The sequence below is a fragment of the Cyanistes caeruleus genome, chromosome 1 (genome assembly GCF_971803275.1).
Source record: "Cyanistes caeruleus chromosome 1, bCyaCae1.hap1.1, whole genome shotgun sequence".
Lineage (NCBI taxonomy): Eukaryota > Metazoa > Chordata > Aves > Passeriformes > Paridae > Cyanistes > Cyanistes caeruleus.
The window spans coordinates 3,201-26,445 of NC_141701.1; the positions used below are offsets into that span (position 1 = coordinate 3,201).

General features: G+C 49.8%; 1 protein-coding gene and 2 long non-coding RNA genes across 8 annotated transcripts; 1 reads left to right on the forward strand and 2 right to left on the reverse strand.

Moving 5' to 3' along the window:
* Positions 1-1,649: 1,649 nt before the first annotated feature.
* On the reverse strand, positions 1,650-11,875 carry LOC147655208 (uncharacterized). Of its 3 annotated transcripts, XM_086871882.1 has the most exons (16): positions 11,327-11,875; positions 10,945-11,029; positions 9,705-10,200; positions 9,075-9,136; positions 8,953-8,996; positions 8,793-8,858; positions 8,530-8,609; positions 7,389-8,459; positions 7,269-7,312; positions 7,109-7,174; positions 6,845-6,924; positions 5,670-6,772; positions 5,548-5,591; positions 5,412-5,456; positions 4,142-4,185; positions 1,650-3,309 (listed from the first exon to the last, which is right to left on the reverse strand). In XM_086871882.1, the coding sequence occupies exons 1-3, from the start codon at positions 11,853-11,855 to the stop codon at positions 10,095-10,097; spliced, it is 720 nt and encodes a 239-aa protein (XP_086728008.1). In that variant the 5' UTR covers positions 11,856-11,875; the 3' UTR covers positions 1,650-3,309; positions 4,142-4,185; positions 5,412-5,456; positions 5,548-5,591; positions 5,670-6,772; positions 6,845-6,924; positions 7,109-7,174; positions 7,269-7,312; positions 7,389-8,459; positions 8,530-8,609; positions 8,793-8,858; positions 8,953-8,996; positions 9,075-9,136; positions 9,705-10,094. The 3 variants fall into 3 exon arrangements, 2 of the variants coding, with proteins under 2 accessions (XP_086728008.1, XP_086727924.1); XR_015281568.1 differs by having other exon boundaries at positions 9,075-10,200; positions 11,554-11,832; XM_086871798.1 differs by having other exon boundaries at positions 9,075-10,200.
* Positions 11,876-12,712: 837 nt separating this feature from the next.
* On the forward strand, positions 12,713-17,458 carry LOC147655209 (uncharacterized). Of its 2 annotated transcripts, XR_015281576.1 has the most exons (4): positions 12,713-13,187; positions 13,623-13,698; positions 15,832-15,933; positions 17,373-17,458. It is a non-coding gene; the product is annotated as an uncharacterized LOC147655209 (long non-coding RNA). The 2 variants fall into 2 exon arrangements; XR_015281581.1 differs by lacking the exon at positions 15,832-15,933 and having other exon boundaries at positions 17,373-17,400.
* Positions 13,480-23,226, reverse strand: LOC147655210 (uncharacterized). 3 transcript variants are annotated; one of them, XR_015281593.1, is made up of 3 exons: positions 22,347-23,226; positions 16,799-17,574; positions 14,380-14,549 (listed from the first exon to the last, which is right to left on the reverse strand). It is a non-coding gene; the product is annotated as an uncharacterized LOC147655210 (long non-coding RNA). The 3 variants fall into 3 exon arrangements; XR_015281614.1 differs by having other exon boundaries at positions 13,480-17,574; positions 22,457-23,226; XR_015281591.1 differs by having other exon boundaries at positions 13,480-17,574.
* Positions 23,227-23,245: the final 19 nt, after the last annotated feature.

Consider the following 23,245-nt stretch of genomic DNA (forward strand, 5'->3'; position numbering starts at 1 on the left):
GGCGGCGTGACGGACGGCTCGGGGGCGGTGCCGGGGGGCGGGGAGGCGTGACGGACGGCTCGGGGGCGGTGCCGGGGGGCGGGGCTCGGTGACGGGCGGCTCGGGGGCGGTGCCGGGGGCGGGGCTCGGTGACGGACACGCGGGGGGCGGTCCTGAGGGGCGGGGCCGCGTGATGGACGGCGCAGGGGCGGGGCCGGGGCCGCGGGGCGGGGCCGCGAGACTGACGGCGTGGGGGCGGTGCCGGGGGGCGGTGCCGGGGGTGGGGCGGCGTGATTGACGGTTCTGGGGTGGTCCCGAGTGGCGGAGCGGCGCCGGGGGGTGGTGTGGCGTGATGGGCTGCTCGGGGGCTCTGCTGGGGTTGAGGGGTGGTGTTTTGGTGGGTGTTGTGTTGATTAGGGGGGCTCCCGTTGTTCCTGGCGTGTTGGGAGTGGGGGTGCTGGGGTGGGGGGCTGTGTTTGGGGCTGGGGTGTGCTTCAGGGGTCGGGGTATGGGATGGAGGGGTGTGTATAGGGGGTGGGTGCTTGGGGCTGGGTGGGTGCTAGGGGATGGGGGGGTGCATAGGGGGGTGGGTGCTCGGGGATGGGTGGGTGTATAGGGGGGGTGGGTGCAGGGCTTGGGTGAGTGCTAGGGGAGGGTCAGTGGTGTGCCAGGTGTGAGTGAGGGTGGGATAGGCGTCGGTACTAGGTATAGTGTAGGTGGGAGGGGGTGGAGCCCCACTATATAGTATATATACTATAAAGAAAAACAATAAAAATAATAAGTCTGGTGCAGCAGTAGAAGGTTTTGTGCTCCCGGGGAGTAAGTGGTATGTATTTTATAATTTTTATTTAAATTGTTTTTTTACTCCCCGGGAGCACAAAAGGTTCTACTGCTGCTTTTTCTAAGTTTAAAGTTTAAGCTAGAAAGCAAAACAAGAAGTTAGAGAGAAGAGAAATAAGTTAAAGCTTGAGGGAAAGAAAATAGAGAGAGTGAAGAGAAACTAAGTCAGAGTCAGAGAGAAAAGGGAAACAGAGCCAAAGTGAAAAGAAACTAAGTCCGAGTCAGAGAGAAAAGGGAAACAGAGGGGGAGCAAAAAGAAACTAAGTCCAAGTCTAAGTCAGAGGTACAGAGAAAAGGGAAACAGAGTCAAAGTGAAAACAAACAGAGGGACAGAGGGACAGTGGAGAGATACCAACTCTATTTCTTTTCTGTCTAACTCAGAGGCAGAGAGAAAGGAAACGGAGACAATCCCTGTTCACCGTAACTCGGAGTTACGGTGGAAAGGAATCGAGTCCGTTTGCTTTCTGTCTAACTCGGAGCTAGAGGCAAAAGAAACAGAGTTAGAGTGAAAAGAAACCGAGGGAGAGTGGAGAGAAACCAACTCTATTTCTTTTCTGTCTAACTCAGAGGCAGAGAGAAAGGAAACAGAGACAATTCCTGTTCACCCTAACTCGGAGTTACGGTGGAAAGGAATCGAGTCCAGTTGCTTTCTGTCTAACTCAGAGCTAGAGGGAAAGGAAACAGAGTTGGAGAGAAAAGAAACAGAAAAATAGAGTGAGCAACAGTGACAGAGACTTAGAGAAAGTTAGAAAGAGATTGAAAAGCAAGAAATAGATTGAAAACAATGACTACACCACACCAAAAACACAAGAGCCGGGGGGGAGTGGTGGTAGGGGGGCAGGGGGATGAAAGTTTATTCACCTTTATTTAATGAATTTATTTACACTACAGCAAAACACAGAGAAACTGGAGACAAATGCATTACAATACAATCCATGTACACACTGAAAAATCCCTAATTCACATACAGAGTAATGCAGCAAATGCAAATACAGAACAATACAAGCCAAATACATATTAACAGAATATAACTATTTCTACAGTTCTGGAAAGGTCAATACATGCTGTTTCATTATTACTACTATGCCAAACCACAAGGAGCACACAGAAAACACAATACTCATTCACCACAGAAGCCGGCTTCAGCTCGCACACGTACTCACCTTCACTCTCCTCTCCACCGCCCCGTTATAATCCTGCTGTCGGTGGTCCTCAGGAACGTGGTTCCCGGGAGCCTCAAACTCAGCCTGCCTGACGAAAACCTCGGTCCGGGGCCGGTCCGTGCCCAAACTTTGGCGATGACTGTCGCCTCGCAGACCGGCCGGGACCGAGGAAAAAAAACCCCAGCTGGGAGGGAAAAAAAAAAAAACCCCCCAGCTGGGGATTTTTTATTCTAAATTTAAAAGTGAATTGCAAGTCCTGAAAAGCAAAAGCCATACAGACCAGGTTAGAACCACTCGACACAAACACACACCCCCCTCCTACCCCACAGGAACTCGGTTCCCGGGGGGCCTCAAACTCAGCCTGCCTGCCGAAAACCTCGGTCCGGGGCCGGTCCGTGCCCAAACTTTGGCGATGACTGTCGCCTCGCAGACCGGCCGGGACCGAGGAAAAAAAACCCCAGCTGGGAGGGAAAAAAAAAAAAACCCCCCAGCTGGGGATTTTTTATTCTAAATTTAAAAGTGAATTGCAAGTCCTGAAAAGCAAAAGCCATACAGACCAGGTTAGAACCACTCAACACAAACACACACCCCCCTCCTACCCCACAGGAACTCGGTTCCCGGGGGGCCTCAAACTCAGCCTGCCTGCCGAAAACCTCGGTCCGGGGCCGGTCCGTGCCCAAACTTTGGCGATGACTGTCGCCTCGCAGACCGGCCGGGACCGAGGAAAAAAAACCCCAGCTGGGAGGGAAAAAAAAAAAAACCCCCCCAGCTGGGGATTTTTTATTCTAAATTTAAAAGTGAATTGCAAGTCCTGAAAAGCAAAAGCCATACATACCAGGTTAGAACCACTCGACACAAACACACACCCCCCTCCTACCCCACGGGAACTCGGTTCCCGGGGGGCCTCAAACTCAGCCTGCCTGACGAAAACCTCGGTCCGGGGCCGGTCCGTGCCCAAACTTTGGCGATGACTGTCGCCTCGCAGACCGGCCGGGACCGAGGAAAAAAAACCCCAGCTGGGAGGGAAAAAAAAAAAAACCCCCCAGCTGGGGATTTTTTATTCTAAATTTAAAAGTGAATTGCAAGTCCTGAAAAGCAAAAGCCATACAGACCAGGTTAGAACCACTCGACACACATGCACACAAGCAGACCCTGACCCACCGACTCTCACAGACAGCCACACTCTGACACGCAGCAGGAGACTAACTCGCACAGTGACCGCAACCCTTATTTGAAACACTCTGCTGAACAAAATGCCCTGAGATATCTTCTCACTGCTGCTTCTCAACATCAAAAGGTAGATCCTCAGAAAATAGGCATCAGAGACCTGCAAAACAACACAAGGTGGTCAGTGAGGGATTCTATGGTAGCTATGACTCAGCCACCCTCTAGGCCCACACATTTTTTACACAAAAACCTCATAGAAAAGAGAAACTGTAACCTTTTATAATTGTTCCACCTAAATCTAACTATGTGCCAGGGCAGGGCAGCTCCAAACCAATGCAGTTAAAGTTAAGTTAAGTTACAGAGGCAGGCACAATGCAGTTAAAGTTAAGTTAAGTTACAGAGGCAGGCACAATGCAGTTAAAGTTACAGAGGCAGGCACAATGCAGTTAAAGTTACAGAGGCAGGCACAATGCAGTTAAAGTTACAGAGGCAGGCACAATGCAGTTAAGTTACAGAGGCAGGCACAATGCAGTTAAAGTTAAGTTAAGTTACAGAGGCAGGCACAGTGCAGTTAAGTTACAGAGGCAGGCACACTGCAGTTAAGTTAAGTTACAGAGGCAGGCACAGTGCAGTTAAGTTAAGTTACAGAGGCAGGCACAGTGCAGTAAAGTTAAGTTACAGAGGCAGGCACAGTGCAGTTAGTTTTACAGAGGCAGGCACGGTACAAGGCAGTCGCAGGTGATGTCTGCCGGGTGAACGCAGCGATAGCTGTGGATGCGAAGGCCGGTTCCTCAGACGAAAAAATCCACGATGACGTCGAGAGGCTGAGATGGCCGATGACATGAAACACGAGACAACGAGAAGATGGATTGGAACTGCCCTGCCCAGCAAAAGCTCTGGTGAGCTTGCAAAGAAACCCTCTCCCTTGGCTTCAGAGGGGCCCATCCCACTACAGCCCTGTCCTCTAACTTAACTTCAAAATGCCAACTCACCTGCTCATCTCTGCTCCTTGCCGTGCTCGGGGCAACACCAACTCCTGCAAAGACAGAAAAGAAAAAAGCACTGAGTTACTGTCACAATGCACAAGGTGGAATTCCCAATGTGGTTCCTTTATTCCATCTTGGACTACAAAAGCTTGTCAGCCAACCAGGGACTGAAACAGAAGAAAAACCACTCAGTCCCACCTCTCGTACTCAAAGATCCCCTGTAAAGTTCTGAAGACAGAGCCCTCAAACGAGTGTGGGGTGCTTTGCCCTGAGGCATGTGCTGTTTTTAACAAATTCGAGTCACCTCCCTTGCTTTCTAGACACTGCTCACCGACGTGGCAGGCTAGGGGCGGCTGAGGCGAAACGTCTTTCCCCTGATAATGACTGCACGATAAACCTGCAACCCCTTCTGTCTCTCAGAATCCTGTCCGTGACACCGATTCGTGTCAGGATCCACAAGGTGGGATTTGTGATGTGGTTCTTTCCTTCTATCTTAGAGAACTAAAGATTAGCAGCAAACCAGGGACTTTAAACAGAAAAACCTCGCAGTCCCACTTATCGTACTCAAAGATCCCCTGTAAAGTTCTGAAGACAGAGCCCTGAAACGAGTGTGGGGTGCTTTGCCCTGAGGCATGTGCTGTTTTTAAGAAATTCGAGTCACCTCCCTTGCTTTCTAGACACTGCTCACCGACATGGCAGGCTAGGGGCGGCTGAGGCGAAACGTCTTTCCCCTGATAATAACTGCACGATAAACCTGCAACCCCTTCTGTCTCTCAGAATCCTGTCCGTGACACTGATTCGTGTCAGGATCCACAAGGTGGGATTTGTGATGTGGTTCTTTCCTTCTATCTTAGAGAACTAGAGATTAGCAGCAAACCAGGGACTTTAAACAGAAAAACCACTCAGTCCCACTTATCATACTCAAAGATCCCCTGTAAAGTTCTGAAGACAGAGCCCTCAAACGAGTGTGGGGTGCTTTGCCCTGAGGCATGTGCTGTTTTTAACAAATTCGAGTCACCTCCCTTGCTTTCTAGACACTGCTCACCGACGTGGCAGGCTAGGGGCGGCTGAGGCGAAACATCTTTCCCCTGATACTGACTGCACGATAAACCTGCAACCCCTTCTGTCTCTCAGAATCCTGTCCGTGACACCAATGTGTGTCAGGATCCACAAGGTGGGATTTGTGATGTGGTTCTTTCATTCTATCTTCAAGAACTAAAGATTAGCAGCAAACCAAGGACATAAACACCAAAACACACACAGAGCTTGCACCCACCTGTCCTCCAGCATCCTGGGCTGGGATATCTTGCAAGTAGACCACCTAAAATAAAAAAAACCCAAGGGATTAAAGTTATAGCAGAAACTGAGACCCCAGCAAGAACAACTGCTTCTCTCCACCAACCGAGGCTCACCTTCCACCTGCTTCGCCTTCCCCGCTGCTATCCGGCTTTACTTCCTAGAAATAAAGACAAAGAGCAGAGCTGTAACACAGTGACCAGTTCCAGCCCCGCTGCAAAGTAAAACCGTGACTGACCTTCTCAGGGGGACCCCCTCATCTGGGACAGGTGTTCTGCCAGGAGGTCAATCTATCTGAATCTGAAAGAAAGTTAGGAAAAAAGTCAAAGTGCTGCAGGGTAACTTCACAGCTCCAGACACCTGCTGCCAACATAAGAATACCAGCTAGACTCCAACTACAGCCCATATTACAAATCTCCAATTACAAGTGCCCGGGACTTGTCCTTAAACACCTACAACTGGGCTGGGCGCCAGGGCAGAGCAGCTCCGGACCAAATACCACCAGACACCCATGACACGTGAGACAAGGGGACATGACAAGGAGAGAAAACTCTCTGAGACAAGAAAGTCCTCATGAGGACCGAGAGAATGCTGAACGAGATGACCGAGGAGGGACCCGAGGCGAGCCTGCCGAGCTCCAGTGACCCCGGAGGAAAAAGATGCTAATGGAACAACTATTTTCCAAGAACCGCAAAGACGGATGCCCGAGAATCCTGTGGCTAGAAGCCTCTGCCTGCCTTTGAATCGGCACAAGTCCTTATCCACTGTAAAGAAACACTGCTGCATATAGCTGTTGACACAGCTGAGAACGAGACCTAAGAAAACATCCGATCACATGCTTCTAAAGACAGATGCAATTCTGACGCCTGTCCGACCTCCCGCATCGAAGCTTCGCCGGCGCCAGGCCGAGGAACGCAAAGATGGGAGATGAACGGAAGGACCCCAGGGTTTCTCATATACCCCTGGGAGGACTAAGGCAATAGAGATGTTACACAAGATGCACATAAGACACAGAAGGCACGAGACACAAGTGACAACACACCCTGGGACTGCTCTGCCCTGCCTGCCTCAGCATTGCAAACCAAAGTGAGGCTTTCCCTCACTGGGGCCTATGGGGTCATTTCCAGAACCTCCCCATCCCCAAAGCTCACTCAAAAACCCAAACCGATCTCAGTCCTGACCCACCGCCCTGCTTTGAACCCCTCTGTGGGCTCCACTTATCTCTCAGAGGGCTGAAGATGTTAGTCACGGCGAGAGGCCGGTCAGGAGCCAAACAAAGCCACCTCGCTGTCTGGGAAGTTCTTCTCTCACCGGGCTGTTGTCTCAGACAAGTATCATCACCTATGATAAAGAAAACCAAATATAAGTGCACAATCTTAGAGGCATATTCACCAAAACCCAACTCCTACTCACCATCTCTTAGGAACTCCCGGGTCCTCCGGCCACACGCTTCGGCCACGCTCCTAGGCGGATGCCGTCGTCGCAGGGTACGCCTAGGATAAACGGAGAGCAGGCGATGTAGCGTCGCTGAAAGTTGAGCGCGCCCTCGCCGCTCCTTCCAAAGCCCCCGACTTGCCGCGACTCCTCGGCCACGCCTAAAGGGTACCAGGACCGCACCGACACGTGGACGAGGTCGAGGCTTCGTCACGGACTCCGGTAATATTTGCTGGGGCTCACCAGAGAAGCAAACCGGGTCTCTTGGCAGGTCAGTGAGGGGGCCTCAGCACAGCATCAGGAGGCAGCCTAAAACACACCAACAAGCAGGGATGCTTGGAGTTGCACCAGAAACTGCGACCCCAGCAAGAACAATGGCTGCTCTCCACCAACCGAGGCTCACCTTCCACCTGCTTCGCCTTCCCCGCTGCTACCTGGCTTTACTTCCTAGAAATAAATACAAAGAGCAGAGCTGTAACACTGACCGGTTCCAGCCCCGCTGCAAAGTAAAACCGTGACCAACCTTCTCAGGGGGACCCCCATCATCTGGGATGCAGTACTCTGCCATGAGGTCAATCTGTCTGAATCTGAAAGAAAGTTAGGAAAAAAGTCAAAGTGCTGCAGGGTAACTTCACAGCTCCAGACACCTGCTGCCAACATAAGAATACCAGCTAGACTCCAACTACAGCCCGTATTACAAATCTCCAATTACAAGTGCCCGGGACTTGTCCTTAAACACCTACAACTGGGCTGGGCGCCAGGGCAGAGCAGCTCCGGACCAAATACCCCCAGACACCCGTGACACGAGGGGACATGACAGGGAGACAAAGTCCTCACGAGGACCGAGAGAATGCTGAACGAGATGACTGAGGAGGGACCCGAGGTGAGCCTGCCAGGCTCGGGTGACCCCGGAGGAAAAAGATGCTAACGGAAAAACTTTTTCCAAGAACCGCAAAGACGGATGCCCGAGAATCCTGTGGCTGGAAGCCTCTGCCTGCCTTTGAATCGGCACAAGTCCTTATCCACTGTAAAGAAACATTGCTGCACATAGCTGTCGACACAGCTGAGAACGAGACCTAAAAAGATCACGTGCTTCTGAAGACGGATGCGATTCTGACACGTGTCTGACCTCCCGAATCGAAGCTTCGCCAGCGCCGGGTCGAGGAACGCAAAGATGGGAGATGAACAGAAGGACCCCGGGGTTTCTCATATACCCCTGGGAGGACTAAGGCAAGAGACACATTACACGAGATGCACATAAGACACAGAAGGCACGAGAGACAAGTGACAACACACCCTGGGACTGCTCTGCCCTGCCTGCCTCAGCATTGTTAACCAAAGTGAGGCTTTCCCTCACTGGGGCCTATGGGGTCATTTCCAGAACCTCCCCATCCCCAAAGCTCACTCAAAAACCCAAACCGATCTCAGTCCCGACCGCCGCCCTGCTTTGATCCCCTCTGTGGGCTCCACTTATCTCTCAGAGGGCTGAAGATGTGAGTCACGGCGAGAGGCCGGTCAGGAGCCAAACAAAGCCACCTTGCTGTCTGGGAAGTTCTTCTCTCACCGGGCTGTTGTCTCAGACAAGTATCATCACCTATGATAAAGAAAACCAAATATAAGTGCACAATCTTAGAGGCATATTCACCTAAGAGACTCCTACTCACCATCTCTTAGGAACTCCCGGGTCCTCCGGCCGCACGCTTCGGCCACGCTCCTAGGCAGATGCCGTCGTCGCAGGGTACGCCTAGGATAAACGGAGAGCAGGCGATGTAGCGTCGCTGAAAGTTGAGCGCGCCCTCGCCGCTCCTTCCAACGCCCCCGACTTGCCGCGACTCCTCGGCCACGCCTAAAGGGTACCAGGACCGCACCGACACGTGGACGAGGTCGAGGCTTCGTCACGGACTCGGTAATATTTGCTGGGGCTCACCAGAGAAGCAAACCGGGTCTCTTGGCAGGTCAGTGAGGGGGCCTCAGCACAGCATCAGGAGGCAGCCTAAAACACACCAACAAGCAGGGATGCTTGGAGTTGCACCAGAAACTGCGACCCCAGCAAGAACAACGGCTTCTCGCCACCAACCGAGGCTCACCTCCCACCTGCTTCGCCTTCCCCGCTGCTTTCCAGCTTTACTTCCTAGAAATAAATACAAAGAGCAGAGCTGTAACACAGTGACCGGTTCCAGCCCCGCTGCAAAGTAAAACCGTGACCAACCTTCTCAGGGGGACCCCCTCATCTGGGACAGGTGTTCTGCCAGGAGGTCAGTCTGTCTGAATCTGAAAGAAAGTTAGGAAAAAAGTCAAAGTGCTGCAGGGTAACTTCACAGCTCCAGACACCTGCTGCCAACATAAGAATACCAGCTAGACTCCAACTACAGCCCATATTACAAATCTCCAATTACAAGTGCCCGGGACTTGTCCTTAAACACCTACAACCGGGCTGGACGCCAGGGCAGAGCAGCTCCGGACCAAATACCCCCAGGCACCCGTGAGACAAGGGGATGTGACAGGGAGAGAAAACTCTCTGAGACAAGGAAGTCCTGACGAGGACCGAGAGAATGCTGAACGAGATGACCGAGGAGGGACCCGAGGCGAGCCTGCCGGGATCAGATGACCCTGGAGGGAAAACATGCTAACGGAACAACTATTTTCCAAGAACCGCAGAGACAGATGCCTGAGAATCCTGTGGCTGGAAGCCTCTGCCTGCCTTTGAATCGGCACAAGTCCTTATCCACTGTAAAGAAACACTGCTGTATATAGCTGTCGACACAGCTGAGAACGAGACCTAAAAAAACATCCGATCACACGCTTCTAAAGACAGATGCGATTCTGACGCCTGTCTGACCTCCCGCATAGAAGCTTCGCCGGTGCCGGGCCGAGGAACGCAAAGATGGGCGATGAACAGAAGGAGCTGGGGTTTCTTATAAGCTCCTGGGAGGGCTAAGACAAGAGATATGTTACACAAGATGTACAGAAGATACAGAAAGCACAAGAGACAAGTGACAACACACCCTGGGACTGCTCTGCCCTGCCCGCCTCAGCATTGTTAGCTAAAGTGAGCCTTTCCCGCACTGTGGCCCCAGAGGCCATTTCTCAAAACTTCCCCCCCGCATAGCTGACTCAAAACCCCTAACCGGTGTGAATCCTACCCCACCACCCTGTTTTTATCCCCTCTGTGACCACAGCCCTCGTCTTATCTCTCTGAAGTGAATCTGTGCGAGGGGACGATCCGCTGCTAAGGAAAGCTGCTGCGGGGGCGGTTCCCTTTTGTGTTACGATGAATCTGCTGAGAGAATCTGAAGTATCGCACTTGATGTGACCTAGAACTTCTGGAAATTCTCCTAAAAAAAAAAAAAAAAGCCAAGAAGAAGAGTCATTATAAAAGCATCTTATTGCCCCTGAACCCCCAACACAAAACCATGAACTTAAATACTCCCTGTATTCAATATTGTTTTCTTCAAGGTGTTTTCAAAACTTCTGCTGCTTCAAATGCCCAAAAAGATGCCTGCTCTTAGCAGGCTGAAGCAAATTGAAAGAGCCTCTTCACTGAAATGAGAGAGGAGCTCTTTACCCCTGCTGATTCCCCTGGAAGGAATAATGCCCCTTAGCACAGCCTGGGGTTAATATACCCCTAATTGGGCCCGCCTCTTTTTCCCACGATGCCTGGGAAAGGGGAGGCGGCAAATCCCAGCGGGTATAAAGGCCCTCAGAGGGACCGTAGCTGTTTGGCTCCTCTGAGTTAAATTTGAGGTAAGGAGCTCTGCGTAGAAGAAAACTCTTTGCGAAAAAACAATGTTTTCTTTTCTGCTACAATTACTCAGGACAATGGAGCAAAGGAACAGAAAAAAGGTAAGAAGAAAAACTTTGTGTTTCAGCAGTGTTGCCAGCTAAGTTGGATAATTTATGGACTTCCATAATTATTTTTCAGTGATTACTAAGTAGCACTCCATCTGTGATTAATTAGGGTGGAGAAGAATAGTATTGATTTGAATGGTGTCTCATAGGGACCTTTAATCAGGGCTGTCTACATTCTAAATGAAAATAAGAAAAAGAATGGACTCCCAGGTGGCATTACCATTACATACCTGCTGGCCTCGCTCCCGTCGCAGATATTTGGTGCCGGGGTGTGGGTAGAAGTGCCCTGAAATGCAGCTTTAAACCCTTGAAATGCTGGAAAAGGCAACGCTTAAAATGAGCAAATGGGACAGCTAACTCCATTTAAACAAATACAGTGGTAAAAAAATGGCTTCTCCCCTTTAATTTAATCCCCTCAGATATTGGGGAAAAGAGTGGTTTTCCTCACTTTAAATCTCTCTGGTGATGGAAAAGGGGGCATTTTGCCCTTAATTCAGATCCATAAGGAAGCATCATCCATGCTTTCCCGTTCCACTTAAAGTGGGAAAAAATAGAAAATGGGCAGTCTCTGTCAGTTGATACCTCTAACAGCACAGAAAAAGCACAGTTTACCTCCAATTGAGACTATTAAAATTGCAGGGGAAGTGGATTCCTCTTCAATTTGAACACAGGCAATTGTGGAAAAGGAAGCTTTTTCCCTCAGATTAAACCCCTTTTTTCCTGATAACCCATCCCTTTTTTGGGGCTCTGAAGAGGAAGTGGTGAGGTAGAAGAGGAAAGTTGAAAACTGTCGTTGTTTCGCGTTGTCGGGGAGAGTTGTTGGCGTAGCGGATACTGACGAGATCTGTGCCGGTGTTAGCAGCGGGGCGGAGACAGGCGGGGGCCGTGTGCCGGCGTTGGGTGGCTTCGGTGGTGCACGCGGGGACGTGAAGACGCATGGCGGGGACTGGACGGTGGCTGGGCTGGGCGGTGGCAGAGGCGACGCGGGTGTCAGCAGTTGTAGAGCCGGTGTCCCGTCCCCTTTTTTCCCCCTCCGCGGCTTGAGAGGCTGGTACGAAGGGCGGTAGAAAAGCTGCGGGCGGGCACGGGGCAGCCGCGGGTAGCGGCAGGAGCATCGGCGATAGAAGCGGTGACTGCGCATGCGTCGATGACGTCAGCGCCGTAGGGCAGCATGGGGGACTGGTGGACGGCAGCGCGAATTTCGGGTCGGCCCGCACCGCACAGAATAGTGTCGGTGGGCGGCGGCAGGGCCGGCGGCCCCACGGGCGCCGGGAAAGCGGAGCCCGCGGGGCACCAAGGCGGCGCGGACGGCGCGGAGGGGGTGTAGGGGAGCTGAGCTGCGGGAACCGCGATGCCGAGGGCGGGCGGGGTGGCGGAGCCGGGAACCACAGTGTCGGCGGGGGAAGGGGGGACCGCGGGTTTAACTTGAATAGTTCTTTAGGCTATTCTTTAAGAATAGCTAATTCTTTAGCTATTTCAGAGCTATTTTAGGATACTTCAACATATTTTAAGGTCAGTCAGAGGGGACGCCCTGTGAAAATGTAGAGTTTTAGGACTGCAGAGGTAGGCTTTGGTAAGGGGCCGGTTGTGGTGCCGTGGGTTGGGTCCCATGCTGCTGATCCAAAGGTGATTTTCCAGGTCCGGTGAAGTTGCTGAGGTTAGACTCATGAATAGACGCTGGAGGTTTGGTCTGAGGAAAATCCTGCACTAGAAAACTCACGACACAATTTTGGTGATGTTGATTTGTCAGAAGTGTTTATAACATCGAGGGCAGCCCGAGTTCGAGGTGGGGAGGGCTAGAGTCCAGAAGGAACCCTGCGCCGTTCATAATTCTAGGAGGCAGAAGCCCGCTCCCAGCCACTGGGCCCCTGGACTCAAATGGCAGCCCTTTTAAAATGTAAAAAAACCCTCCTCTCGCCCTCCCTCCCCGACTGTCAGTTTGTCAGAGGCGTTTGGCAGTCCAAGGGCAGCCTGAGTTCTGGATGGAGGCAGCTCGGGTCCGGGAGGAATCCTGCTCCGTTTGTAATTTTGGGACGCAGAAACCCGCTCGCGGCCGCCCGGCCGCTGGACGTGAATGGCACCCCTTTTCCATGGGAAAGAAAACTCACCTCTGCAGGTTCCTGATGTCAGTTTGTCAGAGACGTTTGGCACTCCAAGGGCAGCCCGAGTTGTAGCTGGGGGTGGCTTGGGTCTGGGAGGAATCCTGCTCCATTCGTAATTTTCCTAACCCTCTAACCTTAACCCTGAACCCTAATCTTAACCCTAACTCTAACCTTAACCTTAAACCAACGTGGGTAGAAAGAAAATCATTCAAATTTTAAAATATATTCTCAGTGTATGTATCAGAAGTTTTCCTTCTTGTAGAATTCTACAAAACCCAGAATGCACTGGCCTCATCAGAGATGTCATCCTATGGCATGCCCAGAAAAACTGGATTAATGGGACCGAATCCTGGCGGCTAGCACTGAAACCGGTAGGAACTGGTGTGGGACATCAGACGCTAAAGCCATACAAGAGCTACAGCTGGTACTAAATTGTTTACAGCTATTTTCTATACAAATAAAAAGTTGTTACCGCTGACAGGACTTAATGATTTTTATACCATTTTTGCTGAACATTTGTTTTTTGAACGGGGGATCGAAGACTTCCAATAATAAATTGCATTTAATTTCCAGAGGAGCGGCATGTTTGTGAGTAAAAATGTGGATTGTACCCCTGGAAGCCAACCAAGAATGTGGTTTAGATAGTGCAGAACCAACAGGCCATGAACTGCAATTTGTTTTTAGTATCTATATAAAAAATAATGAGCAATTTACATGTCTCTCTCTAGTCAGAACCTCAGAAGTCTGTATAAAGGTGCTGTACAATATATAAACATTTACACCCGGTACATCCATCCGTTACGTAGCGTTCCGAGGCCACGTGGCTAAGTCTGATACGGGAAGTACGGATACAAGGTCTACGGAAGGAGAAATCACATACAGGTAAGACATTATCAGGTCACATGAACATATAGAAAAATAGAGAGGAGTTGAAGGCAAGGAAATAATTTCAGTGGGGCTAATTCATCTGGAATTAAAGGACTGGATTTGTCACTGTACTCAGTGGTCAGGCCGAGTGCACACAGCTCAACGTAAACCAACCTCTGGGGAAGAACGTGGGGCAATATCTACACAGGCTACTTCAGAGTATTAAATAGTTCACAGTCATATTCCGCTCAAGGAGAATTCGTACGTGTTGCGCTGCACGGCAAACCCGGCGTCAGTGTCTCACCCGGTTTCGAGCAGGTGACCGTGGTTCAGAGCTGCTTTAAAGCCTTTTGAATTCCCAAAATCTTTGCTTAAAAGCTGTTTGAGCAGTCAGCTGTACTTGTGAAGAATTCCACTCAGAACTATCTCACTGTGCTTTGATAGCCATTAAAAGCATTTAAGTTAATTTACATTTTAGTTCAAGAAGTAGAATAACACACTCTGACAGAAAAACAGTTTACCTCAAGGCTGAGGTCACCCAGATGTGGCTACAATAGAGGCAGATCTTTGGGAAAAGTACATGCCTGTGGTTCAGACTTACCTTCGGTTCAGGCTGTACCTGGCAACTCACCCAGAGCTGCTCACTCTTGAGGCGCAAAAGTCTCCTTATTTTCTGTGCCTTCCGCGACACTCCTGCCGAGAGGTGCCACAGCTGAGCGTTCGCTGAGAAATAAGTTGTTGTCTTCCTACTGCACCGTGTCCGGCTCTGGATCGGGGTCCCCCCTTTCACCATGGTTTTCAGCACATTGCAGAGGCAGTCTGAGAACCAGATCTTATGTACCGATGTCACTTCTCCTCTGAGAACCCTGGTGAGACACCTTTCTCTACGTTATTTTGTTATTTTTTCCCTCCCGTAACAGCCAGATAAAAATCCTCCCGCTACGTTATGACGTTCACAATTCTGGAACTCTTGTCCTGTTATAATTCAGTTATTAAAGTATTGCTCTAAACACAAGGGAAGAGTTTTTTTAGATTCTTTTTTCTCCTGGCAGTTTTTATATGGCAACACGTGTCACTGTAGCCAAAACCTGATTAATATTGCTGGGTTTTGTTAATAAGTTATTAGTAAGGGACAGTTTGGGAGTAAATGGTATCTACTAGAGGCTTCATAGGTTTACTATTATACTCCACCATGATCATTTAGGGGTAGCTTCTTTTGTAATCATTAATGAATAATGACAATATGATAATCTTCAAAGCTCACCATTCCAGCACCAGCCTTTCCTCTGACTTATAATTAAGACATCAAAGTTAATTTCCCTCTCACAAAGCAGGGACTTTTCTTTCTTTGCTGATGCATCTGTTTTATAGATATCACTTCTCAAGTCCCACTGCTGGGCTCAACCTCACTGAAGGATGACGGGAGGGAGTACACAGTGCTTCATCTTTCACTGTCAGCCCTCAAAACCACTTTCACAAAAGAAGGAAAAAAGCACGTATCCTGTTTCTAGATGGCTCCTGTGGGTTTGGACACTATCTGTTATTAACATAAAAGTCAGGAAACAAAATCATGACATCTTTTAGGTCAGAAAAAACCTTTATGACCATCAAGTCCAACCATTAACCCGGGATTGCCAAGGCCACCGCTAATCCTTGTCCTCGAGTGCCACATGCACCCATTTTTTCAATCCCTCCGAGGATGGTTACTCCACCAGTGCCCTGGGCAGCCTGTTCCAATGATGGACAGCCCTTTTGGTGAAGAAATTTTCCCTAGTATCTCATGTAAACCTCCCCTGGTGCAACTTGAGGCCATTTCCTCTCATCCTGCTGCTTTACTTGGTAGAAGAGAGAATCATTTAGGTTAGAAAAGACTTTTGAGATCCTTGAGTCCAATGTCAGGATCTTTCACTGGTCTCCAGGGTATGGTGTGATGCTTTTCATTTTCAGGTGAATGAAATAAGATCCCTGAGGCAAAGCTGTGCTCCCTGCATATCAGACATACCAAAATACTTCCGTACAGCAGCCTTTTGATATGTCTGACACCCAGACTCATGCTGGGCCTGCCTAAGTGTCATCCTTGAGAAAGCTTTCGTCCCTTTAAACATTCATGTGCCCTTTCTTCTTCTCATGTATTTTTACTACTAACAGATTTCCCAGCTGATAACACAGCGATGAGTACATTATTCAGCCTGGATTGCTGACTTGACTGCTGGCAGTCTCCATTACAGCAACATCTTCCAACACTTACGGGTGAGGGTCCCAAGCTTTATCTGAGTGTCCTGGCAGAACGTGGCTGATGCTGCAGGGCGTAATGGGGAGAGGCAGTGGGATGGGACTAGAGCCAGGGATCTCTGTCCAGACTCTACTCGGCACTGGAGTACACAAGCCCAGCTCCTCCAGTCCCCTGTGAGCCCCAGGAGATGCAGGGGAAGCAGGAGAAGCTTCTTGGGGCTGAAGTGACACTTGTGCTTCTTCTATTATATTACAGAGCTGCTATCACTGTGCCACATCCCTTTCCCTCTTATCCCACATGAACTGTGAAGTGAGCAATTATCTCTGTATTGTACAGGAGGGCTGTGAACCTTAATTAATTTGTGGGTTTCAGTTCTTTGTGCTCTCAAAATGCAGTGTGTTTTATTCCTTCACTACTTCACAGTTAATAGCATTATTTATTTGAGTCAGAGTAGTCCCCACCAAGCCTGTGTGATAGTGGGTTCCCAATTCTGCATGATACACTGGGCAGGCACAAACTCCCTGCACTCCCTAACACTAACTAAAACAGGAAACAATTAGGTTAGGTATTAGGAAGTGGTTCTTCCCTGTGAGGGTGCTGAGGCCCTGGCACAGGCGGCCCAGAGAAGCTGTGGCTGCCCCATCTCTGGAAGTGTCCAAGTCCAGGTTGTACGTGGATAATCCCGTGGTTGAACCTGGGATAGTGGTAAGAGGTTCTTGCCCGTGGCAGGGGGTTTAGAATGAGATGAGTTTTTAGGTCCCTTCCAAACCATTTGTGGAGTCTGTGATCACCCACCAGTGAGCTTGGGGAGTCCCTCCCCAGGTGGGTTTGTGTCCGTGCATAGCTGTAGGTTGGGGAAAGGACACGGGAACATGGCCATACCTGCAAGCACTGTCATCCATGTGGAAGAGGAATCCATGTTCCATGAGTGGGGTGGTTCAAGAGGAAGCTGAATTGCAAGCAGCCTTCATGTCCAGCTGCTTACAGAGACCAAGCAATACAAAAATTAAACAGGCCATTAAGCAGCACTCCAGTGGATTAACATTTGTCTGTCTCGCTTACGCTGCAGGATTTCAAAATTCCTTTGAAGTTTGCATATTAGAAAATCACTTTCCAAGCCACATAACTTTGAGGAACAGCTGACTAATCCTTTGGGATTTAATGAGGTTAACTAACATGCACAGTTTTGTAGAAAGCTATCATTTGTATTTTGGTAGCAAACATGAACAACATTGACAATAAGTAATGATCTGTAAAGAGCCATAATGGGAGCATGTCATCATTTTAGTAACTTTTGTAGAAGCTTTAATTTTCTTCATAAAGCACAGGTTGGGCTTCTGATCTGATCTTCTTAGTTATAACCATTAATAGTTAACATAACTGTTTGCTTTTAAGTCTCACTGAAGTCAATAGGATTACACTTTTCTGTTAGCAACGTTAATTTATCGTTTTGTAGTTTCTTCTCTGACTCTTCAGGATCTCCTTCCATGGACTGGCAGAACATCAGCAGTGTTTTCCAGCAGCTGGGGCTGAGAGCAGGAGGTGCCCAGCACTGGTCTGGCACTGGAGCCACATCCCACTGTTTGTCCAGCGAAGCCCAACTCTGTTCCTGACAAGGTCTGGATCAGAGCCGTCCCCCAGCTGAGCTCCTGGAGTGACTATAGAATAGAATCATAGAATCATTAAATTTGGAAAAGACCTCCAAGAACATCAAGTCCAGCCTTCTCCATTCAGGAGGTTGGTTCTGGACTCCTGGTGCCTCGAGATTGAACTATGAACTTAACTTGGTATTTATATATATTTTTATATATTTATATATATTACGGAATGCCAAAGTTGTGTGAAACAAGCTGACACGTAAGTTCATTAGGATGCAATTACTGCAATCAGAATGTAGGCTACTCAATTATTTTAGCAAGAAGGTGTAATTAACTGCAGGTTCATGTTGAATGCTGCCTGGTGCCAGATTTCGAGGATTGGCTTGCATGGGTAAACACAGCAGTGGGGTTTTACCTAGAGCACAGCCACTAGCTGAGAGATGCAGACTGATGGAAAACAGCAGCTGCTAGATTGGTGGGAGACAAGCCAGAGCAAGACAAGAGGAGCAGAGCATCTTGTCCTTCACCTAGCAGCCCAGCTGATAGAGCTGGAGCCTCTAGGGATGTGAGCTGAGTGCATCAAAACTTACTGGGTATAATCGCTGCTGAGCCGTTGCTGCCTTGTTATTTAAAAGCATGAATATTAACGAGTTCTTACAGCTTCTTTGGAAAGATCTGCCTGTTATGGCTTATAGATCATAGTAGTACTGGGAGAAAATAAAACTATGTCAAACTGTTTGCCTGTTGCTTGTTTGCAACTCTCTCCTTCAGCTCATGGGAGCCTGGACACTATTCTGGAGAGGTAGTTTCCTCAGCATGTCTTCCACTTGTGAATTATTTAATGGGAAGCTTTGTCCTAGTAATGAGTGGAATATTCAGTGTGCAATTAATATCTCTGTTGCCCTCGGGCCTTCACAATCCTTGTCAAAATGTACATTACACCTGTAAAAATTCCATACAGAGCAGCAGGCAGAGAGGCGGCTGTTCATGGACTGTGCATGGAGAGAAGGAAGAGAAAAAAGACAGGAAATCTTACAAGATTTGCTGCATACATAAAGCAGGAGACCATCAAGGGCATGAGTGGCACAACAGGACCTGGGAGCTGTGGCACAGAATCCTGTATGGTGCTGAGCAACCTGGCCTGGGAAAGGAGTCCCTGCCCACGGCAGGGCTGAGATAATGAGCTTTAAGGGCCCTTCCAATCCAAACCATTTTATGATTCTATGAAGTTAATTTTTGCTGTCCTTCATTCCCAGGGCAGTGCCATAGGTGCGTGAGTTCCATGTCCCTGGTCCTGTTCCATTGTTTTAGAAGGAAGTTTCTGCAAAGAGCCTGATCTTCCCACAACTCATTTCCAACTGGAATTTAAGAGATCCCCATCTGCCAAATAATAAATAAGAACCTTTACATGCAACACTCCGTTTGTTAATCAGAGCTATAAACAAAGCCTAAATAGCAGCTAATTTAGGGAACGAGGTTGGGAAGGCAATGTTGCCATAGCTGCAGCACACGATTGCGATGAACACCCAGCCCGACGTAGTCAGGTCCCCTGTCATGGTTTAGGGTAAATTTGGGAGAAAACCTCCAATGGGCCCTCCCCACCCCGGGAAGCAAACATACGTGGCGGTTCCCAAAAACCAAACCTACTGCCAGGCTTAAAGGCACCACTGAGAGCTTGTCCCTGTGGCAGTGAAGGGCAGGCTGTGAAGGATTGCAGAAAATGCCTTATTACCACAAAATGACGTGGCTCTGGTTTTCATTATTTTCACTCTGTGGGGAAAATCCAATGTGGTGAAGCTGGTGGCATATCAAGGGCAGGGCCAGCAGCAGCAGCTGTGTCTTTCCCAGGGAGAGCAGAGCCAGACATGCTCACAGACCTCCCAGGCCAGCCTTTGGGCATGCACCAAACTGGGACGGGAGCCCGTGCGCTGACTTGCCGACAGCCAGAATGGGGCTGGCAGAGATAGGAAAACCCCAGGGCTTGTGGCGCCTCCGCACACTGGATCCGTGGGCCGCTCCAAGCTCTTTACACACCGCTAACTCATGTATTTCCCTGATGCATAATTCATACCTTTTTAGCAGAAGGTAAAAACTTCATAACTGTTAACGTGCAAGTGTTCATTAATGTGAGTATGCCATACAGCCCTTGGATTTGGAAGGTGCTCTTGAGAAAGAGCCAAAGTCTGTGAGCAGATTTTTTTTGAAAGCTCAGAGGCTGGTGGGCACCAGTCTCCAAATGATTCTCCAGTGGCTGCTGCTTCATCCTGGTTCCGCTGAAGAACTTGGAACATCATAGAAGCAGAAAAAAACAAACAGATAATTTCCTCTATACAAGGCATGGTGCTGGATGTGCTGTATATTCCACGTCTCTGTCCTGCACAGAGAAGTCAACCAAGCACAGAAGAGAGATAAGAGCATTTGCTCCCACAAGGAACATGGAGAGGATGAAAAACAAGTTTTCTGTTGTGTTCCATGCAGGGCTGTTTATAATGCCTGTGACTATTTTTAAGCCTGAGAAATGAAGGGCTGCCAGCTGCAGCTGAGGGAAGGTGCATTGTATTCTGGAGCACTGTCAGGTGAACAGAGCAGATACTTGTTACCCAGCAGCCAGCACAGGGACATCGGTGACACCACCCTCCCCATCCCTCTCCTTGGCAGAAGTCTGGCTGCAGGCACTGTCCTGGTAAGTGGAACTGCGTGCCTGCTACTGGGCTGACACCAACATTCACAGGGACAATGTCACTGTGAAAAACCTTCCAAAAGATATTGCTGGGTGGAAAAGGCAATCTCTAGGTGTAGAGGAGGAGCAAGGTCTGCTGTTGCTGCTGCCTGTTCTGTAAGACCATGTTTGGCGGTATGGAGACATGGGCAGGATGAGGGCATGGGCAGGATGGAGGCACAGATGGAATGGAGGCACAAGCAGCCAGGAGTACCCTGCCCCTGTTGGAACAGAGGAAGGATAGCTGCCTGTGAGGCTGCCCCAGGAACCAGGGATGGAGAGCAAATCAGAGAACATCAGAGATACTCCAGCTCCTTTGGCAAGGTGAACAGCCAGCCCCTTACAATCTCTCACCCCACTGCTGACACACAGGAACTCCTGGATACTGACAGCAGCTATTTTCAACAGCCTCTGACACAGTAGAGTGAGAAATAATTTCCCAGAGCCAGAATCTCTCTTTTGAGTGTTTTGGAGAGGTCTGAGGCCACCCAAACTCATGCTGTAGAGTATCACGGACTCTGGAACTGGCTCCCCAGGGAAGTGGTCACAGCCTGCAGCCTGACAGAAGTCAAAGAAGCATTTGGAAAATGCTCTCAAGCAGATGGTGGGATTTTGGGAATTGTCCTGTGCAGGGCCAGGAGTTGAACTCAGTGATTCCTCCAGCAGCAGGATGTGTCCATCATCCAGTGTCTGTGCTATGGGGACTCAGGAATAGCAGACAAAGATGTCAGTGCTTTGAAGGACTCCAACCAGGGGCAGGAATCTTTCAATGAACCTCCTTGGCCAGACTCAACTTCCTAGAGGTAACAGAGGGGTTTTGCTCCAAAGCAGAAATTCCCAAGCACTGCTGACGGCCCCACCCCAGTCAGACCAGTCACACCAGGGATCACAGCCCTGGCCAGAGGCACAGCTCTGACTCTGGGCAGGGCTGGGGGGGCAAAGAGCTGTGCTGGGAGCAGCCCCTTGGCAGGGACACTGCCCACAGGGATACCCCCAGTGCTGTGGGGCAGTTCCACTACAGAAATAGTTTTAGCAGTTTGGACTCACTGGTACAATGATAAAGTAAGGAAACTTCCAAATTAAACCCCACAGGGATATCCACTGAGGGGAATTTCATTTGCTGACATACCTAAGCCATGGCCAAGGTTGTACAGGACAAGTGTCTCAGCCACTGTTGCGAGCACCGGAGGGACTCTTACTACAGAGTCATGGAATCATTAAGGCTGAATGGCAGAAAACATTTCCAAAAAGGGCTGGAAGCAAACGGCTGTGCTGAGGGGAAATACAAAGGGCAGGGCAGAGCTTGGGATTGCAGCAAGACCATCCAAGTGGCGCTGGCTTTGGCAAAGCAGCACCTGTAATTTCATGCTCATCCAGCCCCCAGGCTGGCCGAGCTGTGCAGTTTGTGCAGCACAGAGCAGCCCTCACCCTGGCCAGCAGCCCTCGCCGACACCCAGGGTTGACCCACGCCCACCCACACCACCGCTGCCCACTGCTCCTGGCTCACCTGCCATCCCTCTGCTGCCAGAAGCAAAGACCAAGGAAAATGTCTGTATTTACCACTGAGAGCTGCCTGAAACCTTCCTCAGACCTCCAGACCTGCTATATCCAAATGACAAGCGATTGTCAAAGTAGGAGCTCAACGCAGTGCACAAGTTTAGACCTTTCCCATAGTTTTGGAGATATTTGTGCACAACCAGGCAGGCTGGGCTTAACACACACTCCAGTGGAAAAGGGCAACTTCCCAGACCTAGACCTGGAGCAAAGTGTCCGGGGTGGCTCGTTTTCATTGCTAAATCCCCCAGAAAACATCCACAAGCAAAACAGAGAAAGGGACTTGGAACAGAAGAATTTGAAAGCCTAAACAAAGGTCAAACCACAAGTGTTTGAGCAGTGTGGGAAAAGCTGCCTGCCCTTACCTCCTTTTCCAAAGGACATCATACCATGTTCTTATTTTACCTCCTGCAGTAGTGACAGCCTTCCCAGCCTCATGGTAGCGCAAATGTCTTGTTGAAAGCTCCCAACAACATGCCACAATATCAGCAGATGCCTGTACTTGTGCAACGCCTGCCTGCCCCAGCGCCGATCACTATTTGCTAATACAAATCCTTACTTTTCATGTCAGTGCGCCTCTCCAGTGCAAACAGCAAGTCGGAAGGTAACCCTGGTTAAAGGTTCCTGATAACCTGTAGCAAGATAGTGACTTGGCTTATTTTCACTTACATATTTCCCTGGAGAAGCTGTAGCTGTCAGGAACCTGGATTCAAGCAGAAGTCCATAAAATCTCATGCAGTGTCTACCTGAGCTGAGGAGGAGGAGCTGGACATAAACTGAAACTGTTTGGACACCAAAAGCACTTGGCAAAATAGAAACAAAACGCAACTAGTCCCCATGATACGCAGCCAGCCACACCACTGCCTCTAGTGTCCAGTTTCCCAACTGGAACACTTTCCCAGGGATATTAGCTTGAGGGGGCTCAGCCAAGCCCCTGCTCGCAGCCCACTCCACGCAGATGCAAGCCAGGGATCACAGTCCCGTTCTCCCGGAGGGGTGGGAAGGCTGGGGCTGGGTTTAGGGAGGTTGGCGGCCACTGAGAGACTTGGCTGCCAGAGTGCTAGTGCTGGAAAAGGCCCCGCAGTCATGCTTTTGGAATGCTCCCCTGCTCCTAAGACATTACACAATTATTTCCCCTCCCCGCAAACCCCCCTAATATAAATGTTTAAGAATGAGCTCAGCAGTAAAGAAAGGGAACTTTTTTTCCTTTTTCTGAAGAAAACACAGAGCGGCCACTCCATAAGCAAGGCTGTCCATGGGGACACTGCTGGAGCAGGGGCTGTGGGGACGGATGTGGGATGGGGCAGCAGCCCCCAGGCTCCCATCCCAGGTCAGACACTGCCTGGGAGACCAGGCAACTTGGGACCCACAGCCCAAGGCCACCGTCAAGGGATGACAACCCGCATCAACGAAAGTGCAGCTGACCCACCCTCACCACACCCAGGGACCCCCACCCCA